Source organism: Microcebus murinus, chromosome 7 (assembly GCF_040939455.1).
Source record: "Microcebus murinus isolate Inina chromosome 7, M.murinus_Inina_mat1.0, whole genome shotgun sequence".
Lineage (NCBI taxonomy): Eukaryota > Metazoa > Chordata > Mammalia > Primates > Cheirogaleidae > Microcebus > Microcebus murinus.
The window spans coordinates 103,046,593-103,059,055 of record NC_134110.1 but is presented as its reverse complement, the minus strand read 5'-3'; the positions used below and the strand labels follow the sequence as shown (position 1 = coordinate 103,059,055).

The 12,463-nt window shown below is 41.7% G+C and overlaps 1 protein-coding gene across 4 annotated transcripts in view; it reads right to left on the bottom strand.

The window, feature by feature from the left end:
* ST18 (ST18 C2H2C-type zinc finger transcription factor) overlaps nucleotides 1-12,463 on the bottom strand; it is a 99,896-nt gene that overhangs the window by 30,954 nt on the left and 56,479 nt on the right. For all 4 annotated transcript variants that reach the window (XM_012790050.3, XM_012790051.3, XM_076005311.1 and 1 more), the window contains 2 exons: nucleotides 11,362-11,573; nucleotides 2,874-3,119 (listed from right to left, as the gene is read on the bottom strand). In XM_012790050.3, coding sequence (XP_012645504.2) covers nucleotides 2,874-3,119; nucleotides 11,362-11,573 — 458 coding nt within the window. The remainder of the gene's footprint in view (nucleotides 1-2,873; nucleotides 3,120-11,361; nucleotides 11,574-12,463) is intronic.

Here is a 12,463-nt window from a genome sequence, read left to right as displayed (position 1 = left end):
TGTTCAGAGAGCTGTGACAATAAGCACCTCGCTTAAAAAAATTTTGTCAACTCAAACCTAAGGCAAGCACTTGGAGTCTTAGAACTCACTGAGCAACTCCAAAGTCCTCTGTTACTCTTGGTGACATTGAATTCTCTCTTAGCTTCTAAATTCCAGAAGTCAGAATACTTAGGTTGAAAACCATAGCAGTCAAAGCCTGTGCTTTCAGACCTGAAGTAAGAAACCCACTCTGAAAAGAGCATAAATCTAGTCAAGAAACCTGTTTTTCCATGAATTTGCTGGGGAATGAAATGCGGTCACAGATCTACATGCATTAGATAAAAACAGAGTCTGGTTGAATCTATAAAGCTGCCTAGATGAATCTAGATGTTTTGTGGAATTATGCAAAGAATGGGAATGGAAAATAAAGATAAATGTTTGTTATGAGACCCCATTTATTGGCTCTCTGGGAAATAACAACTACAGCCAAGGAGGTGATGGGGGAGGGCGTCTCTCAGAATATGAAGAGTGCAGTGTCACAAAACTATAATCAATGTCAAACAATATAAGACATCCTAAACGAAAATGAGAATCCACTTGAGGCAAATGTGCTTAGTTACTACTGAAGACTGGGTCCTGTGTCTGACGCTAAGCGTGACTAGAACATTTCTGGGGAATGCATTGATCAGGGTCCATTTACAACACAGTCACAAGGATGAGTACAGACAACCTAAGTGCCACTCTGCACGTGGTGCAGAGATACTCCCAGAAATTATAACATTGGGATTTTGATCCTGCATGGTGCAGTTATATATTAATGCTTCACAAAGCACTGTCCTTCCTGCAACATAAGGGCTTCTACTGAACCCACAGCCACACATCTTGTGCTTGGAGTCAGGTTTCCCTCTAGGGCTGTAGACAGGATATGCCAGGATCTGCGTGGCCATAGACTGGCTGCACAGGAAGCAGTCCTATGAAATGAAGGCCCTCCTCCTTGCCTAAAGCTCACATGTTCGTGGCAGGACTGACTCAAAATCCTGATCTCATGATGACTGTGCCAACCAAAAACCTACCCACTTCCTACCTTGCTCCTTACTTCGTTTCAGACAAGTGGTGTGGAATGGTCAAGTACTGTGAACACTGACAGAGTTTTAGATTATACAAATAGATGTAGGTTAGGAGTAACTTCTGTTCTTTGGCACAAGCCTGAGGGGGCAGTGGGCCATCGTGGTGGAGGGAAGAGATGCCAGTGTGCCAGTTCGTGGTAATCACTAAGGTAAAGGAGCTTCTTACACTTGGCAGGTGTCAGTTTCACACTTAGAGTCAACATGTTTTATTTTAATAATGGTTCTTCCAAAATAGTGTTATGATAGATTAATTAAGGCCATCCCTAGATACTTAAGGTGAATTTTAAAAAGCCAAGCAGAATAAAATGACTAAGGAAGTACAGCAGAACCGAATCCACAGCTGCTGTGTGTGTGTCCCCTCACCCCCATGTGCAGTGTGGGTGGTACAGACACAGAGGCTGCCCTGCATCCTGGGGGTCTTCCGGGGGCCCATCCCGGGCTGCCCTGTGCAGAGTTAGCCATTCCTTCCTTTCCACGTCGTGTGCCTGCTTGTGCCACTCTGTTATCCGCAGATTTGGTTACAGATCAGTCCTCCTACCAGACTGTGAGCACATGCGTGGTTGAGACACACATGCATGGTGGAAGCATGTCCTAATTGTCACTGCATCTTCAGGACCTATCCCACTGCCTGGACTTTGGAGATGCTGGGGAAAGTGTGAGGAAGGAAGGAAGGAAGGAAGGAAGGGAGGGAGGGAGGGAGGGAGGGAGGGAGGGAGGGAGGAAGGAAGGAAGGAAGGAAGGAAGGAAGGAAGGAAGGAAGGAAGGAAGGAAGGAAGGAAGGAAGGAAGGAAGGAAGGAATTGAAATGAACCCAATCCTGTGATCACTACTGTGCATGTCGACTTAGGCTCTGAGATGTTAAAGCACATGCAAATATCAAATTCAATCCCCCACCCAAAAAAGCTTCAAAAGCTTCAAAAAGCTGAAAAAGGTGGTGCACACTTCTGCTGAGAATGGCTATTTCAGTTCTTTAAACATATCGACTGGGAAGCCCATCAACAAGTTTCCTGAGAAACAGCAAAATAGGATTACTTAGTGTAATAATTAGCGTCACATCTGCAGGTATATAGAGTCTAAACAATGGGGAGTCCAGGCCACCCATTCTTGTGAATGACACTAAGTAGTCCAGGGCTAATAGGGCCCACTTAGGCGGCTCAGACTGGGGAGATTAAGACAGCCACAGCATCTGACTTTTGAGGGTGAAAACACCTCCCAGATAACCAAATACGCAAATATGCCTCCTTGACTTTGGGACAACTTAGACATCCACCACTCACGATCCAATACCACAGACGATGACTCTACACTTGGGTGTGCTAACTCAGTTTCTTCAAGAAACCAAGGAAAGGCATATGGTGTGATTTGAAGATTCTTACTTGCCCCTGACTTGATTTCATCTTTGAACTTTTGGTTCAGAAAGAATGAATAAGCTGGCATTTTGGTGGCAAGGGACACATTGCCCCTCACAGGCTGCTGTACAAAGGGGCAGATGCTATAATCCTTTGGGCAGGGCACAAAACTGCAGCCATCATGGGGGCGAAACTCCCCGCAATGACATATTATTTTAGGCAAGTGAAAGGAACAGTTGGATGTGTTTATGAATTTCACCTGAAATTAAAAATCATCATTTTACCAGAATCTGAAACAAGGTACAGAATTATGTATTATCTAAACAGGAATCTGGAATCGAATTTAGGAGGAAAAAGCTAGTAATACTCTGCAATCATGCTCGGTCTTCAACTTATGGATCGACATATTGGAACAATACCTCTTTCTCCTCCTCTGTCTTCCCGTGAGTTTTGCTATAGTTGATAGGAGTGTCCCAGCCCTCCGGAGCACAGAGAGCCTGACAGAATGCCGCATTGACCAGCAGGCTGCTTGTTTTGAATGGGGAAGAGGAAGGAGTTGGAATGGAAGTATTAGAGGAAGTTAGGGGTGCAGCCTTGTCCAGGATTCGATTTTTTTTCATGCTTAAGTCCAATGTGCCATTTTCATCCACTTCTATCTCGGCTCCCTGGTATACAATAGGAAACAGAAAAACATTTAAGCAGTTTGCAGTTATAGCCTAGCCATGTGGGGCTTTTAAGGGATAATTTTAAATGTAAGCTTTTATGTAAGTATATCTGCTTTTAAATCTAGCTTTCTGATTTGTACTGGGTAATGTTCAATTCTTAGGCAGACTTTTAAGGACAGCCCCATTAGTGAGTGGCATGTTTCTGGTTTAAACAAATTAAGCTTAATGTAAATAAGATGCTCCAAATACTAAATGTATTGGCTAAAACGATTATATATACACATACATATATTTTTTTTAAGTTTAGCTTTAAATCTTCTTTTCTAGTTTACAGAATTATCACTCCCAATTCATCATTTAAAGCATTAACATTTGTGTTTATCAAAAGGCATATATAACGTCCCAACCCCCCATCATAATATTAATCTCACATGAGAAATGTGCAAAAATAACCAGCTGGAATAGAATTTTTGTTGGAATATTAGACTAATATGAAAGCAACATTTTACCCTAGGTTATTGAAAGTGGAAAAGCTTTATGAAATCCTGGGGGTGGCTAGGGGGAGACAGTGGGCCCTTCACTCTGGGAGCCTTTAGGTAGCAGTTATGACATGACTATAGCAAAAACTTCAGAGCACAATAAACGAGTTTACTTTCTACATAATTAGTACAAGACTTAAAACTCATTCTGCTTCACAACATTCCTTCTTGGGATACCTTTTGCCAAGTTTTGTTTATTTGTTTGTTTGTTGGAGGGAACAGTACCTCATTCTGCCCCATTCTGTATTTGGTGCAAGTGCCAATAAACTGCTCACACGTTCTGGAGTTTCTATGAGATTCGCAGAGCAGGGTGGCTTCTGCAGTGTCGTGGGTGGTGAGCATTACCCTGGCTGACTCTCAGGGTGGTAGGAACATGCCTGTCATTTTCCTAAATCAGTCAAATAACATCTTTTTGATATTTTCACCATCATCTATCAATTCACAATTAACTTGTTGACAATTTCTCTATTCTTTATTCTTTTGGTTGGAGAGTCTTTGATTATGTTAGCAAACTCTTTAATGCATGTGGTAACAGGTTACTTCCCAGGGGATTTATTTTAACTCTCCCCTTCTCCTCCCCTTGCCCCCCAAACAGGCGCCACTGCGCTGTGGGCTGCCCTGGCAGGGCTCGCTGCCCATGCCCGGCGAGGACAACAAAAGCACCTCCTCTGCTCGCTTGCTTTACCTGCAAAGTTCCTATTTTCAATCTCTCAGCCTACGAGATAGATATGCTTTTCTGTATTTGTGGGAGGTAAATACACTTCTAATATGTGGTACTAAGATGCTTTGGCCGTATCTTTCTGTCCCTTTTTAGTAAATAGTTTAATCTCTCGTGATAGTTTTAAGCCCCGAATTTGGCAGTACAGCTTATCCGGGATAATAACTTAGTAACCACAACATCTTATGCCATCTGTATAATATCAAATACGTTTTTATACCAGCATTAATAAACCTTAGTTACAAAAATCCAAGATATTAACCATATCAGTGCCACATGCATGCTCTTTGTCTGTGATCTCACAATGCGTTCTGCCAGGAGCGCATCAAAACAATTTTTGGCTTCATAGCTAATATGTAAATAGCAATGAAACAGAGCTATAGTAATCAAGTTTAATGGCCAACATAAAGTAAAATGCTAAATATTGTAGTTGCTGACATTTTTTATAAAAAAAATTTTAAAACTTGGGTTAAGACTGCACAACCAACATTCACATAAAATTCCAGACCTCTGTGACAGATGGCTTAGGAAAAAGAAGCCATGTGACTGGGCTGCAGAGTTTTATAGTGCAAAACCCATAAATAGTGCAGATTCGATCTCTCTGAAAAATACCAACTCTTCCAAGATAACACTAATACATGTTTTAGCTTTTACAGACAAAAATTCTAAATAGTAAATTAAAACAATGAGAGATTCTAGTTATGATTATACATCTCAAGTAATCATGGCTTAGTCAAAAAAAAATCACTTCTAATGTTTAAAAGAGGCATTTTCCTGCATCCCGTGCCCCAGCCGGCTGCTCTGAGCACCTGACTTCACAGGGAGAGTGGGGGCGGCTCGCCGGGGAGCAGGGTGCAGATGGGCTTTAAGTGAGCGCACAGATGCCTTCAACAATTACACGCCGCGCCAGAGACGGGTCCTTTCTGCCCATAGATGCGGGATCACACGTTACAGCATGAGTTTTTATTCAGAGCAGTATCAATAGGCATCACTTCTCTCTGTGCCTGAAACTCCAAATGGCAGCACAAAAAGGAGGCAAGGGTCTGGGAGGGGCCAGAGCTACAACTGACATCCCCCTTCAAGACTTCTAATATTCTGATTTCTCCAAGTGCAATTTTGGATCCTTATTAAAGTATTTAAATTATATATATATATATACACTTTTTTTTGAGACTAGTCATAGGTCTAGTACCATGCATGTGTGTTCCAACTTCGGAGGGATGCCCACGGCCATTTATTTCAGCCACTTTTGAGTTACAGATGCTGCCTACATTCTATTTATTCATTCAACTATTGACAAAGAGCACTTTATATTTTTAAGACACTATATTTGGGGAAAAGGAAATTAAAAAATAGATTTTTTTCTGCCTTCAAGGAGCTTATTTTATGCATGTAGGAGATTTTTAGTGAAAGGTAATTTCATAAATTTACTATAAATTATAATTAAACTGAAATTTAAAACAATTACTCATTGTAATCTTTATCTGTACCATAAAATAAGAAGTGTACTAGATTTCCACCAGCAGAGAAATAATGACATCATGCCACACCTATTCAATGGCACGTTATGCAGTCAGTAAAATGGTAATATGATGTGACCGTTTCTACGTGGAAAATACTTATGTCACTGAAAGCAGGAAACAATATGGCATTCCTACAACAACTGCAACTAGGGGAAAAAAAACCAAACAGAAGTTTGTTTTCTGAAGAAGAATAAAAGGGGAAGCACAAAAATTATTGTTATGCCATTGCATTTAGAGAATAGACTTTAAGCTATTTTCCTCCATTATTTTCCAGGCATATGACAATATTATATTGTTTGGACAATTAGAAATTATCACACATTCAGCGATGACATAAAAACAAAATTATAAATTTACTTTAAATATTCTGATTGTGAACATTATTAATTTCCAAACACTGATAAAACAAGACATCATTGTTCTCCTGGTTGGCAAGCTTTCCACGAACATGGGAACAGGTCTCCTGTCATCTCTCCTTTTTCACATGGCTGAGAGGGGGTCAAAATTAAGTGTCTCTCAGTCTAGGTTTCTGCTGTAATTATTAATAGTGCCTGGCTGTCACCTTGCAGGGGATGTGCTCTCATTCTTGCTTCAGGGTCTTTTGTCTGGGGAGTATCTTTTCTGTATTGAAAGCTACCATAAATATGTTTTCAAAGTAGGCAGGGTATTAGCAATAAACACATGAAATGAAAATATCTTATTCTTATTAAATGGTAATTAAGACTCTTAAGATTATAAACTTGTGAAATATGCTCAATATAAATAGAGTGGTGGAATTCAGAGGAGAATGACTAAGAGAAGATACAAAATTTAAATGAAACATATAACCATTGTCCCAAAAGCTTTGTCTGGGACTTGGGATCATGATCTGCAAAAACTGTTGGGGGCGGCCGACAGTCCAGGTGTCACAAGACCTTTTGGAAAAGAGGTCAGACAGGTGTGAACCCAAATTTCAGTTCCAATAGTTATAGCTGTGCCACTCAGAAAAAATCATTTAATCTCTGTGTTACTGTTTCTTCACCTGCAGAATGGGGTAATAGTGTCTGCTTTACAGAGACTCTAAACGTAATAGAAAGGGTTAATGCAGAGACTAAGCCTAGTTACCATGCCTGGCACATAGTGAGTGCTCCATAGATGGCAGCTAATAGTCATGGCACTGTGACATGTCCCTAGGTTCCTGCACACAGGACTAAGGTGCCAATTACTAAATGCCTAGTTTCCTTATGTCTGTATCAATCAGTTCCTTGACCCCTGACCTAAGACCTTTGCAACGTTTCATTCACAATACGCGGTATGATCTGTCCCAATGCTACAGTTACTGGAAAAGGCTGCTTTTGGGGTCTAACCGCCCAGAGGGCCACCAGACTGTTCCTAGTATCAGGCAGCAAGAAAGTCGACACGACATCACGTTGTTTCTAGGCCTTGTTCGTGCACAAAACAGACTTTGAACTTTAAACATTTCAAGCAAGTGTCAATTTTTTGTTTTCTTTTAAGGCACACTGTGCATATGCCATTTTGTCTAAACAGGTGGGGAAAACACCAAAACAAACAACAGAATGCTTGGCAAGCAGCAGCGATGAGGATAAAGATAGACTGAGAGGCCTGTTTTTACCTCTGGTGATCGGGGTGGGAGGAAGGAAGAAAACGGGAGCGCATCTGACTCGAGCTTGCGGTGGGAGTGTGCAGCCGGCTACCCATGGTGCCGGGCGCTGTGCTCCCATGGGGGAGGGGTAACCGTGGCCAGCAGAAAGAGAGGTGGCCTGTCTGTGTCTTACAAATCATATTAGTTCCAAAGTTAGACGAAGGACAGTATACTACACATCTTAGAGCTAATGAAAGTGCTGGAATCAGAAAGAGAGCTGACATTTCATACAAAATTACCTTTAACCATTATGACATCCACTAAGCATTGATAGCACTTATTGTTTTCTCCCGACTTGTCCTTCAATTGATTCTTAAAACACAGGCAATTTTGGTGGTGTGAATGCATTATGTGCATGCTGGGTTGTATTTTAGCAAATAAGTAATTCCTTTGAAAACCTCTGCCTGCAGGATGTAAAGGGCTCTGGTTGGGCAGTGATCGGCAATGTCAGATGCATGCTGGAACCCTCAGTCCCGGGCGTGACGTGCCCCTGGTGCGGGCTGGATGCTGGTGGCGTGGACAGATGACCGTGTGACAGTGGTATGAGCCTTCAGTGTTGGGGAGAGGCAGATGGGTGGCATGCTCTAGTGTTTGGGCCAAGAGACTTTGGGAGGAGAACATTTTGAAATATCTATAACATTCTTCATTATTTTTAGAGAGTGTAGGAATTCAAAAGTTTTGTTGCCCCTCTGAAAACAGCCGTTGTACCCATGATCTTCCATAAGAGCAGTGATTTTGCAGGTCACTAATTCAAGTCTCCCACTAAACTTGCAGTCAGCTGTGAGCTTTCATGTAGCTTGGAAACAACCTGTACTAGCCCCAACAAGTGGGTGTGAAAGCCATTTCAAGGTTGGTGTCTTTTGGCTTGATTTTAAAAAGCTTGTGCCCATGATGACGCATGATCTGTAATTCATTATCCTATTGGGTGCTTTATGGAACCGAAGAGATGCTCATTGTGTAAAAGAAAGAACTGGGTGGAAAACAGAAGGAAAGTGAGAAATCAGCTTCACCGAAGTTCTGATCAAACCCACTGTGAAGACACCCATGCCTGCCTTGGACTTAAGGAACTTCCTCTCTTGAAACCTAGCTCTCTGCTTGGAACAACACAAGGCAGGTGCGGTTCCCAGAGGGTCACTTCTTCTATCCTGCTTGTTGGTGAGCTCCTTGAAGGCAGGTCTGTGACTGACTAACCTGCGGCTGGGCGGTCCTGCTCTTAGAGACCTCCAAGCTGTGAATGCATCTGCCGCGACGACTCTCTAATACATCAGATGCTCAGCTGCGGATGTCTAGAGTAGGGAAAAGCTATCCATTTCCACACCCTTGTTTCTAGATAAGGAACTCAAGAGCTCTGTGGGTTTGGGCTGCCAGAGATAAACACACTAATGACCTGCCAGGGAGGAAAAATCAAATCATAATGGAAAAAATCAGACAGTATTCAATGCGGAGAAGACCATTTCTGCGTAACTCTACGTCACGTAATGGGCACACAGCAGTGCGCAACACCGACGACAGAAAAGGCCCCGACGGGCGCTGTGACCAGAGGCCAGTTTTCAGGGTTAATTATAACACCTTGGCTTTCTCTCACTTGTGTGAAAACAAATATTTTTTGTTGTTTCAGGAATTTATGAGATTCTCTTCTATACACAGAAAATAGGATCCAACTAGGACAGAATTTGAAAAGCTGTTACAGTTGTGTGCAAATGTGCCTGCGTGTGCGCACGCCGCAGGGGATTCTACGTAGAGTGACATTCGAGGGCACCACATCTACCCTATTTTAGCAACCACTATGTCAAGGGAGGCAATTTTCATAGGAAAATGGTTTTTGAAACTCCCAGCGTAACAAACTCCTTTGAAAAGTTGGTCTGTGCACTCTCTGCTTCTGCCATCCTTGTCATCACACCGATCGTTTGGCTTCTGCGATTGAGACTCGGTTGGCAGTGGGAGGCTGAGCGTGCAGCCAGTTCATGTCACCTGGGCGTGCCGGGCGAGCCCCAAGGAGCTGCCCTGCCCGAGTGCTCCCCACACGGGCCCAGCAGCATATGCTGGAAATCAGTTATTTGAATTTTTGAAATGTATCAACTTAACAGTGGCTTTTCTGACCAGAAATGCGTTTTAAAGAGAAAAGAATACATATTTATAAGGAAAAAAACTCTCCACTTTTAGTCATCTTTGTTTATACATTGTTTGGTGTCAGCAGTTTAATAGAACATGGAGAATGTAAAGGTTAAAGGCAGAATTCTGAGGAACAGGGGAACGTCTACATGTGCAGAAAGCATTCATTCTAGAGCCATTTGCTCACGTAGTTTAAACAGCACTAATAACTATAATATTGGTACTTTCATTCTCATAGGACAGCCTGAACAACCAAATAATAATGGACTAAGAAGGAATTTATTTTAATACTTCTCTAACTAGATGCTTATTAAGCTATCCCTTTATAAAGGAGAAATTTATTCAGGTTTTAAAAAATAAATTTTAAAATAACTAAAGTTGTATTTTAAAATTTCCCAAATCTGTGTATGTAAATCATTTGTGATTACAATTCCTTTGAATTTGGATAGCTTGGTATTTTTTTATATTTTCAGAGGATGTGTTTTTCTTTGTTTAAGAACCTCATTTGTTTAAAAATTGTTTCTGAGTGGTTTTTGGCCACCAACTCTTCCTGGGGTTTACTTGGCTCAGCTTCGTCCAGAAGCTAATTCCGATTCTCCTGTCAAATGCTCGGTGGCTCCGTGTTACCTGCTCTCCTGAAGGCCTGGCACAGCACAGGTGAGCAGCTGACCTCACCGGGGACCGGCCACACTTAAAGGGGACATGAGGGCTTTAATGGCCCAGGGTTAGTGTTTAACCCAAGCAATCTTCCACTTAAAGCAAAGGTCACATTTCTTCTCCAATGAGTCTGGGCACTTTATTTCAGCTGGCTCCAGCCATCTAGGTAGGGAAATGATTTCTTTTAACTGACTTAAAACAATCAGAGCTACTGGCCCCAGCAGACTGCAGGGGCTAATGGCTGAGCCGCTCTTACAAGCGCCTCTGTGGATCCCTGTGACTCGGTAGCTCCATGAGCCCCTCACTGTCAAAGGGAGGATCTTTGCTTGCTTTTTTGTGTGTTTAGCAAGTTACTTCTCATTGCCAGTTGGAAAGGAAAGGAGAAGTTATTGGAGACATGTGATTAATTTCGTGGGTTATAGAAATGTGGCGTTTTTGTAAACTTCACAGAATTTGATTTTGTGTTTGCATGCCCTGAGGTCTCAACCCTCCCTGAACCATCTCCTGTTGATTTCATGTATCCAGGTTTTGCTGTGTGTCCTTGGAGAATATTACAGCAACTTAGACTATCTTATGTTATACGATAGTAATATGTGCAGTAATAAAATCTCTTGGGTCAATTTTGCAAATATCTTACAAGTCACTGTTTAATCAAACATTTCTTACCATCTTTGATTTGCAGACACTGAGAAGCTTCCAGTGTTATTTATTTTAATAGCAATCCCCTTTTCTTGTGTGCCAAATTCCCCGTAACAAAAATAGCCTGGAAATCTGTAAATTCTCCCCAACCAGTCTCCATAACTTGCTTCTCCCCAAACTACGGCACACCACCTTCAGGAAGCCACAGAGCAACAGACGTACTCTTTCAATCTTCTTTGAACCCACCACCTCATCCCTGCCCATCTTCCTCTGAGTTTCTTCCTAAGACAGGGCGGGGACTGCTTCAGAGGTAGGAAAGCAGGGTGGTAGCGAATGTGGCTGGAAACACGAAAGGCAGTTTATTCTCACGGTTCAGTCGCTGCCCACCCTCCGGGCTCTTGGACTGGCCTACCTTGGCATGCAGACTCTGCGGTTTGTTGGAGAGGATGTCTGTGGCTTCCCTGCAGCGGGTGGAAAGGTTCAGGATGGCAGCAGCTGCTGCTATGTGGGTGTCTTCACTACACTGACCGTAGCTATAAGAGCTGGCACGGCTAGGGCTCTGTGTGTGGGCGCCTGCACTAGGCAGTCGATTAGGAAATTTCACTGGATTTGAAAAATGCTTTGCTGTTGAAGAGAGATTTGATTAGCAATTGCATGTACGTGGTTTTAGTCATTAAATAGATTTGTTTGTTAAGATATAACTTCTTGCATTAAAATATGTGAAGAATAAATTAAAACACAATCAATCTATTATCCATTGGTACATGAAACGAAGGTGATTCAGACTGGTTTTCACAGAGGTTCACAGACCAAATGATCTGATTGCTGGGACAGAATGCCTATTCTCTTAATATTTTTTGTATTTACACTTCTTATGAAAAAAACTCCATAACTAATGTTATGGGGCAGGTGCATTGGCAACATTTGTAGCAAAAATTGTAGATAAAAAACACACTAGCGAAACCCATCAGGGACTACAGAGAGCTTAAGGCATGTTGATATGAAAGCTATACATCATGTGTAAGGACCAGTAATTCTAGTAGAGGAAAAAAATGCATTCTTTCAATGTTTGTTTTCACAATAACAATTTATACTTAGACATGGAATTATATTTGTATTATTTGATATGCAGGTTTGTTTTGTACTTAAACCAGTAGAAGTTGTTCTTCATCCAACTGGATGGAACTAAATAGATGGAGCCTTTAACGAGCTGGCATTTTGCATATTCAGGGAGAGCGAGATAAGCAAAGGACAAGGAGGAAATGTTCTCAAGGTGAACAGAAAGGCAATTTAGTTACCAAGGCTGAGTTTCCATTCTGCATTTCTGTTGTGGGTACCAAGGCATTACTGAGAGACGGAATTAAACATATTTATCTTTACTCTGTGTGTTTGTAAACATCTTTCAAGGTTACAGAAGAAGCGCCCAAGATTTAATGTTGGCTAATATAAAAGCATTTAGCTATTTATTTTGCATTAAATATTGTATATTTTAAATATTTCATTGTTACTTTTCA